Source organism: Octodon degus, unplaced genomic scaffold (genome assembly GCF_000260255.1).
Source record: "Octodon degus isolate 3935 unplaced genomic scaffold, OctDeg1.0 scaffold00407, whole genome shotgun sequence".
Classification (NCBI taxonomy): domain Eukaryota; kingdom Metazoa; phylum Chordata; class Mammalia; order Rodentia; family Octodontidae; genus Octodon; species Octodon degus.
The window spans coordinates 230,530-240,469 of record NW_004524983.1 but is presented as its reverse complement, the minus strand read 5'-3'; the positions used below and the strand labels follow the sequence as shown (position 1 = coordinate 240,469).

The window sequence follows — 9,940 nt, the reverse complement described above, 5'->3', positions numbered from 1 at the left end:
TAAGCAGTTTTGTTTTCTGGGTGTGGTGACATAATCACAGCACAGAGGAGACTGAAGTGAGAGGATCACTGCAAGTTCAAGGCCAACTTAAACTGCAGTGAGAACTTGTCTCCAAAAAAAAAAAAAAGAATATTTTTGTTAAATCATTTAAAAGTTGAAATGGGCATGATGGTTCAGGTCTCTAATCCCAGCACTCAGGAGTCTGAGGCAAGAGGATTGCTGAATATTCAAGTCCAGCTTGGGCTACTTATTAAGTTCAAGGCCAAAGGCCCATGAGATAGCTCAGCGGACTAAGCACTTAGGTAAGCACAGGGGCCAGGGTTCCATCCCTGACACACATACCACACTCGCCCCGCCCCCAGGTACACTGAGCCAGTGATAGAGTCTGGGCATGGTGGCGCATGCCTATAATCCCAGCACTAGGGAGGCAGAAAACAGGAGGACCACGAGGAGTCCGAGCTGCATAGTGATACCCTGCACGAGAAAAAAAAAAAAAAAAGTTAAAGGCCAACCCAAGCTACATAGTAAGATCCTGTCTCAAAGACACCATAAATGAGTAAGAAATTTAAAAAGATGTAGCTCACTTCAGTCCCCAATATCACTAAATAAGTAGCTAGATTCCAATGTGACTAAATAAACAAATCTTAGTCAAGCTAGCTGCATTTCAAATACCTAATAAGTACTCATTGTTACTGTCTACCATATTGGACAGGAAATATCCAGAACATTTCCATTATCATAAAAAGTTCTATTGGACATGACCTAATATGTAAAATCCTAAAGTCTTTTATTATACCTTTTTTTAACATCTTGCTTTGAAATATATTTTATATGGATGGAAGCAAGTTCTGTAATTCCTCCATTTTCCCTGTAAATAAACATCTTACATAACCATGATACCAAAGCTGAGAAATTAGTGTTGACAGTTTTACTAACTAGGCTATAGATGTCACTAGTTTTTTCATTAATACTGCAAAAGGTGCCAAGTTGCATGTAGCACATTGATGTAAATATTTCAGTGAGTTGAAATGCCAGTCCACGTGACACAATGATACACAATGGTATGTGAGCCAAATCATTCCTATTGTGCATTTTTGCAGTATAAAGAATTGTTCGTTTGTGATCAGATCTTACTATGTAGCCCAGGCTGGTCTCTTAACTCCTGGCTTAAGTAATCCTACACACAGCATGCCTGCCTAACAATAGTGTTTATAGAAGAATAATGTAGCTGTGCATTGTGGCACATCCTGCAATCCCAGACTCTTGAGAGGCTGAGGCAAAAGAAATGCAAATTCAAGCCCCACCTGAAAAATTTAGGGATTTACTGAGACCCTATCTCAGTAAAAAATAAAATGGGGTTGTAAATATAGCTCAGTTGCAAAGGCCCTAGTTTCAATCTCCAGTAGCGCCCACCCTATTATACATACTAAACAATCTATAACAGCACTAAGAAGCTGAGGTAGGACAATCATTGGGAATTTAAGACCAGCTTGAACTACACAGCGAAATACAGTCTCCAAAAATAAAATAATAGTATGTGACACAGAAAATTTTGAAGTTCAAATTTGTGTTCATAAGGAAAGTTCCATTGATGTCTCATCTGTGTTGCTGGAGGTAAAACATTCTAGGACAGAAACTTCCAAGTTTACCTGAGTTCAATCCCAGTTCTGAAAAAAAAAAAAAAAAAAAAACCACAGAAAAGAAAAGAAATTTCCAAGTTTTAACAGGAATTCACTGTTATCTTTACCTACTTCTGTAATGTGTAGATATAATAAACACAAATTGTAAGTATTTATTTGCTGAAGTGATCAAATATTTTTATACTGTAAAAAGTTTCTCTTGTGCTAACATTCAATTGATAGTTTTGCTTTGTTTTGTTTTTTTAGTTTTTAAAGATTGTCATATCCCAATGAATAGGAAGTACTTTTAAGTTTCATTTTTGTAGCAGTGATAATTCAGTTAAAATACTGTGATATTTTAGTTGATGAATTTTTACAAAGGCCAGAATGAAGATTCAGAAAAAGATGGAAGTTTTTATTTCATGAAAAGATAGAAAATCTAAAGCTAGTTTTATAGCCAGGGGTATAGTGGAAGGAGTTGGCTGATTAGACTCAGAATTAGCATTGAAGTTTAACATTAAGAATTTATTAAAAGAGAATATTACTAAATGCAGGTCATTTAGAATTGATTTCCTCCTCCTTTCATTACACAGCATCCCTTTACTTCATCCTAAACCTCTTTTAGAGCCTGAGTTTTATTCTTTTTCCTGATTCATTTTGTGTTCCATACTGCTGTTTGCTTTCCTTCCTGCTGCCTTTTGTTTTTTCTCTGTCTACTGATCTTTCTTTACTTTTTCATTCCCTCTTTTTCAGTCCCTGACCTACATTTTCTTTTATTTTCTACATTTTGTCAAATTATGATAAGGTGAGTTTCAAACATTGTTACTTTAGTCCTGAATACTTTGTCATGCAGGTTCTCAAAACAGTAATGTTTGTCTTCACAGCTGTACCACTGCTACTACACTCAAGAAAAGCATCTTCTTGGTACTCAACTCTCTAATACATCCTTTATGTCATTTCTTTTCATATATGAAATTCATATTGTATTATATTAATAGGTACTCAGTGACAGATTGCTATTAGCTGTGGAAAGGATGCTTAGTTAAAAATGGGGAGGGACCAGGGAGATAGCTCAGTGGAATAAGCGCTTGCCTGGCAAGCACAAGGGCCTGAGTTCAATCCCCAGTTCTGCAAAAAAAAAAAAAAAAAAAAAAAAGGAAAGTAATTAGTTAAAATGGGAATACTACATTTTTTTTTATACTATGGAAGCTTTTATAGAGACTTTTTTCCCCCTATCAGTTTTTGATTTTGGGTTTTTTTCTAGTACTGGGGTTGAACCCAGGGTCTTTTCACTGAGCTATATTCCTAGTCCTTTAAAAAATTTTTTGTTTCTTTTTTTTATTTTTAGAGAGTCTCTTGCCAAATAGCATGGGCTAGGCTCAAATTTGTGATCCTCCTGCCTCACTTCTTGAGTTGTAGGTATATGCCACCATGCCTGGCTCCTATAGATTTTTAATGATAAAATTTTTATACAACTTCTTGGCCTTAGCCCTGTTTAAATTCTAGCTACATGTAGTTTATAATAGCTAACAAAAGACCAAATAATAAAATTAATTATAAAAATATTTTCCTAAAGTTTTTTTTTATAAGGTTGTCTTTTAGTTGTAACCCATCCCTAGGTATTTTTTTTTTTTAATTTGTATGTTCTAGATTTACATGACGATCATATTCATCATAGGGAATTTTTACCTTGCTGCTCTATTTTCCATTCCCCTCCTCTCCCTTTAATCCCTCTTCCCTCCTTATTTACAAAAGGTTTATTTCCATTTTTCTCTTGTTATTTTTTCTTTTTCCCTTCCTTATAGTTGTCTTTAGATAATAAAGAAATGACAAATGGACTGAAAGAAATGACCAAGTTGTTGTTGTTATTATGATTATTATTATTATTATTTTGATATAGGGTCTTGCTACATTGTTCAAGCTGGCCCAGACTCACTATGTAGCCCAGGCTGGCCTATATTCACAGTGATCCTCCTACCTCAGTCTTCTGAGTGCTGGGATTACAGGTGTGTGCCACCATGCCTGGCAAGATTTTTTTTAACTAATTAAAAAAATTTGCGGTATATGTGGGACCTCTGAATACTAGCTTTGTGTAAGTATGACTCTAGGTAACTCTTGTAAGTTATGGTCTTCTACATTGTAGGTATTGTCAATATGGACTCGCCATACGGTTCTGTAACACCTTCTTCTACACATTTGGGAAACTTTGCCTCAAACCTTTCAGGAGGTCAGATGTATGGACCTGTGGCACCCCTTGGAGGAGCACCTGCAGCTGCTAACTTTAACAGACAACATTTTTCTCCACTCAGTTTGTTGACTCCGTGTTCATCAGCATCCAGTGGTAAGTACTACATACGTAATTTCAAGTGAAGAATTTCAAGAATGCTTTTTTGTACAATGATCAGATCTAGGGCCTGATGCCTACTGTTTGACCACTGATTTATATCCCAACCGTATGTGTTTCTTTGACAATACAAGGTTTTAGCCTACTGCAGTGGTACACACCTATAATTCTAAGTACTTGAGGAGCTAAAGGTAAGAGGATCAAGAGTTTAAGGCCAACATGAGGAATATAGAGGGGCCCAATCTCAAAAAGAAAAAAAGTTTTAAGTTTTTTAATTATTGTAATCAGTGAGTTTTTTTAAATTATTGGACAATGAGTTTTGTTGTTGGAGTTTTGGTTTTTTGAGTGTGATGCTGAGGCCTGAAACACAGTCTCATGCCTGCCTTCTGGACAAGCTGTACAACTGACCCATATCCACACTCCAAACCCACTCTGTTAATTCACTTTGTATATGTATATGCAGTACTAGGAATTGAATTTGGGGCCTTTTCCAGACCTTTTTATTTTTGAGGCAAGGTCTTACTAAGTTGTCCAGTTGTGTAGGGATTACAGACATATACCACTGTGCCTAACCTTTTATTTTGTGAGTACAACTACAGAGAAGAAATAATTCCAACTTTCAAAGTATAAATATCATTGCCCTTTTTATTCAACTTTAAATTTACTATATAAATAGTACAACTGATTTTACATTGTCAGATGTGAGTTTTTAAGTCAGATTCTGAAGCAGTGATTAAGATTTTCAAACTAAGAAATGTCAGTTACCAGCTTGAATTAGAGAATTCTGTAGTAAAGTTAGGTGTTTTTTGTTCATTTGTTACAATTTTTTAGAAAGGAGAGGCACAACAAAGATCTCAATTTGCTTTCTCCTCTGACTTTTAAATTATCAGATTTCTTCTAGTTTATATTGACAGAATAATTAATAGCAAGCCTGTGTGACTTGAGAGAGCAAAAAATATTTAAATATTTGAGAAACACTCAAAGTATATTGTTGTCTTAGTTGCTTGTTACTGGAACACAGTATCCAACATCTGAAAGTTAAGGAGGAAATACTCGGGTCTCTGTTTCCAATCAGCTGATGTGGCATGGCAGTGAAGAAGCAGAGAGAGATCAAGGGAGGAGAAAAGGTGTATGTCCTTTCAGACTGTAACCTACCTCTTTTTATCAGGCTTCACCTGACATCATAACCAGCTATGAGCCCATCAGCTATGAATCCAGTGACGAGGTTACTCATCCCTGACCCAGTCATCTCCCTGAAACCCCACTCATGGGCATAGGAAGCTTTAGGGGGAACATATAGGCAATAAACCATAACATTCTTCCCTGGGCTCTAAAAGACATACACACATCCATTTATGCAAAATGCTTATTTTCATCCATCAGTAAGAGTTGCCTAAGTCCTAACAGTTTCAACATTGCTGAAAGTCCAAGTCCAGAGACTCCCCTAAGACTCAAGGTAGTGTCTTAGCTGTGATCCCTGTAAAAATGAAAAGAGAGCCAAGTATGCTTTCTTATAATCCCAGCATTCAGGAAGCTGAGGCAGGACAATTGCTGCCTTCAAACCCTTGGGCTGCATAATGAGACCCTGTCTCCAAAAAAAAAAAAAAGTTAAAACATTTCTAACATAAAAACATTCCCACAGAGGGATAAATGGAGGATAGAAAAAAATGGGATGAAAGAAGACCAAAATACAGCAGGACAAACAGTAAATCCTACACTTAATGTCCATTACCTAGGATAATATGGCAAATTATGTACTCCAGAGGGCTTAGCATTACCACTGCAAAGTGGTTGGAATTCTCAAGGCCTCCGTCTTGACCTAGATTTGCTTACTCCTCACATCTTTCCTCAGACAATCTGCATTCCTGGCTTTCCCAACTTCGTAGGGTCTCCACAGCACCTCTAACTTCACTTCTACAGCTTCGTGATCTCTCAGAGGCGCTCTTGCCTGGCCTTTCAGACTTTCTGAAATCTGGGTGAAAGCCTTCCTGACTCCATAATTCTTACCTTCTGCATGTTCCCAAAACCAGTGCCACATGGATGACATCAAGGGCTGCTGCCAGCTGGAGCAGTAGCTGAGCCCTTTTGCGTCTTGCTGGTCATTGCAGAGACTCTTAAAGTCTGGATTGCTGAGCACTGATTCACAGTGAATGAATTCTGGGAGATCAGTTCCTACCCCTAGGCTACCACCATTCTGGAGCACAGAGCCCTGGGCTCACTTCTCAACAAAGTCTTTCCAGCTTTGCAAGTTTGAGGCTGCAAAAAGTGGGACTTTGCTTGTGCCTCTGTACTGTCTTTGCTATGGCCCAGTTCAAAAGTAGTTGGCTTTTTAATGCTAATCTGTGTAGCAACCAACTTTCCCTCTGTTCCATCTTTTTTTTTTTTTTTTGTATTTAGGACAGGGTCTCACTTCCTAGATCGGACTCATAGTGATCCTCCTGTTTACAGCCTCCCAAGTGCTGGGATTACAGGTGCATGCCACTATGCCCAGTCTCAATCACTGCCTCAGCAAACCCTGGGGGCGGGGCCAGAACAGCAGGCCCAGGGATCCAACTCCCTCCCCCTACATCTGCCTAAGCAGGCACTTTAATCCGCTGTGCTATTTGGCTGGCCCTCCTCTGTTCTATCTTTTCAGGACACAGTTTTATTATAGGTTCCTGTTCTGCCAAACTTGAAAGTTGGCAGATTATTCTGCTAGACAATTTATTCTTGATTCTCAAGGTAGAGTTGGCTATAAGTCCCAGCAGTAGCCAGGCCACTGCCTTAACATTAGACTGTCTTGAAATTTACTCCACCAGATTAATTAGTGAACTCCCTTTAGTCTCCTCTGATATCTCAGGACAGGAACAAGATGCAGACAAGTTTTCTGCCAGAATATAACACACATGGTCTGGGTTCCAGTTGTCAGTGCAATCATTGTTCCCAACTGAAGCCTCCTGATCCTGGCATTTCTGTTAGCATTCTGGTGTTCTGAGCTCTGTAAAGACTCTCCCATCAAGCTTGATTCATAGCATTCTAAGACTTTCTCCAGTCAGTTTCTCCAAACTTTTCCCACAAGCCAGTTCTAAAGGCTTCTTGAACCATACAGCCAGGTAGTATCTCAGTAGTGACCCCACTTCTCTGTTACCAAAATCTGTCTTAGGTCCTTTTTTTTGTCTTGAGACAGGATCTTGCTGTGTAGTTCAGGTTGGCCTTGAACTCACTACAGAGGCCAGGTTGGCCTACAACTCATGGTGATCCTCTTGCCTCAGTCTTCCAAGTGCTGAGATGATAGGTATGCGTCATCACGCCTAGCTTTTTATTTACTTTTTTATCACTAGAACACAATATTTGACACCCAAAAATTAAATGAGGAGGGAATATTAGCTCAGTTTATAGAAGGTTCAGTCCATAATCAACTGGCTCCAATACAGGGTGGCATGGCAGAGGGCATCACAGAGGAGAAAGAGCTCATAGCATGGGAGGCAGGATGCACAGATAGATTAAGGCAGGAAGAGGGCGATATACTTCTGGGCCATGCCCTCAGTGACCCATCTTTTCCTAGCAGGCTTTACTTCCCAACATGACACCCAGCTATAAAGCCATCAGTGTGCTAATCTAGTATCATACAGCCATAGTTGCATCACCTTCCCGAAGTACCACCTGTGAATGCATGAGGCTGTGAGGGGACATCTAGCTAATCATAATTGTAATAAAGCATAAAGTAAAGCAAGAGTGGAGTCTTATGTTCACCATCCCAGCACTCAGTAGGCTGTAGCTCAGGAGCACTGAGACTTCTAAGACTAGCCTGGATGATTTACACAACAAAGAATCTCAAAAAGCAATGATAAATAAATTACATAAAAGAAGTGCCAGGTGTAGGGAAACATATCTTGATCCCAGCAGTTTAAGAGGCAGTGGCAGGAGGATTGCAAATTCAACCCAGCCCTGGGCAACTTAGTGATTTAACTGTGGGCTGTCTCAAAAATAAAAAGGGGGCAGTGTGGATGTAGCTCTGTATGAAAGCCCTAAATTCAGTAATCAGTGCCACTGAAAGAAATAAAATTCCATCTCCAGTAGCAACAAAAAAGAGAAAGGCAGACAGGCAAGCAGGCTAGTTATATCCTACTGTGAATTAGCTTCACTTATTGAAGCTGTATTAAATATAACAAATTTCTATATGTAGTAAAGGAATATATATATATATATATATTAATACAGATATATTAGGGAGGATTCATAGTTGTATAGTGAAGAGTGAAAGGTTATAGTATCAAGATTTATATTTTAGCATATTCAGGGGCTCCCTTTTTTAAGATAGGACCTTAACTATGCAGTTCAGGCTGGCCTTGAACACACAGCAATCCTGCCTCAGCCACTTGCATTACTGGGATTACAGGTGTATGTTGCTAGACATTTTGAAGAGATTTTATGTCACGTATGGTAATATAAAAATAAACCAAGAGGAAAGTAGAAATTACCAAAGAATTCTTCATAAGATAGCTACTAGCCACATGTTTAAAAATCATAGTAATTTATTAAGTACTGAGCACTGTTGAAGTGATTTGCTACCCCAATAGCTCTTGTCAGCAGAACCCCAGCATGAACAGGTGTGTGATTCCAGTGTTTCCTTGTTCTTACACATAACGCCCACTGCCTAGGACTTGCACAAGGAAGTAGAAATAATGCGTTCATTGTCTGCTGCCATTGCTGTTGGTTTAAACCTTCAGGGGTGGGGTGAAGGTGATGATAACAGCAGTACTTATATGACAGTATAGTGAAACCTGAGAAAGAAACAGAAGCATGCTGTGAGAGGCATACTCACATCCTGGATTCTGTAGTGAAGTCTCAGGAGTCAGTGCAAGGGACTTTAACCAGTGATTTAAAAAGTCACAAATACATTGTTTTTCCTTTGGTTCTCGTGTGTGTGTGTGTGTGTGTGTGTGTGTGTGTGTGTGTGTGTGTTTACATTATATTTTGTAGAATGATTTTTTTCTGTATAATTTTTTTGGTATTCCTCAGAAAATCAGTTTTATCTCTAAACATAGAATAAATGTGAAACAATGTCTTATTTGTGGAGCTGAAACTGTAAACAGTTGATTAAAATGCATATGTGGATGATTTCATATTCACCTGTTTGTACATAAAAATATGGGTTTGATTTTCCTGTTCATTAAAAAACAGAAAAGGTTAAAATTACAAATATGGCTACCCTATGACATGAAATGTTTTTGGTAGTTCATCCTAACAATAGAATGGATTCTCAGGGCTATTTTTAAGTACACTTTTAAGAAGTGCCTGTTTTATATACTGTTTATTAAATCAGGTTGTATATTATTTCAAGAACTCTTAGCTAAAATTCACCAAATATGATGCATTTTTTAAACCCAGAAGCTTGGCTTTTTATGTTGAAAATGTATTGTACTTTTTTTTTTCTTTTTGATTTTGCAATACTCTCACCAAGCTTTTTCATTTTGAAACAGTCTTGCTAAACCCCTTAAGTTGCATGGGCTAGCTCAGATTTGTGATCCTTCTACCTCATCCTCCCAGAGTGCTGGGGTTACAGAATGGGCCACAATGCCCAACACATTGTGCCTTTTGTAACAGTGCAGCCATTACGGTGATTATATGTTCATTCCACTCATTCATTCTGATAGTGGAGGAGGAGGAGGAGGTGGTGGTGGTGGTGGTGGTGGTGGTGGTGGTGGTGGTAGTGGTTGTGGTTTGGGAGAGTAGTATTTCTTTTTGTATTCTGGGGGGTGTTGAGACAAGGTCTTACACACCACCACACCCAGTCTCTGTGGTCAGCTCAGCCTGCCCAGGGGTGGGGCCAGCACAGCATGTGGTACCAGGGATCGAATCCCTGTCCCTGCGCTTGCCAAGCAAGTGCTTTATAGTTCACTGAGCTATTTCACTGATCTTTATTTTTTCCCTTTCTTACTCTTAAATACTTAATGTTCTAAGAACATTCTTTTACATAACTATCCTGAAGCATTCA

General features: G+C 38.6%; 1 protein-coding gene across 7 annotated transcripts in view; it reads left to right on the top strand.

Annotated features, from left to right (window-relative positions):
• Ankrd17 (ankyrin repeat domain 17) overlaps positions 1 to 9,940 on the top strand; it is a 165,132-nt gene that overhangs the window by 141,881 nt on the left and 13,311 nt on the right. For all 7 annotated transcript variants that reach the window (XM_023708598.1, XM_004648421.2, XM_023708595.1 and 4 more), the window contains one exon: positions 3,763 to 3,960. In XM_023708598.1, coding sequence (XP_023564366.1) covers positions 3,763 to 3,960 — 198 coding nt within the window. The remainder of the gene's footprint in view (positions 1 to 3,762; positions 3,961 to 9,940) is intronic.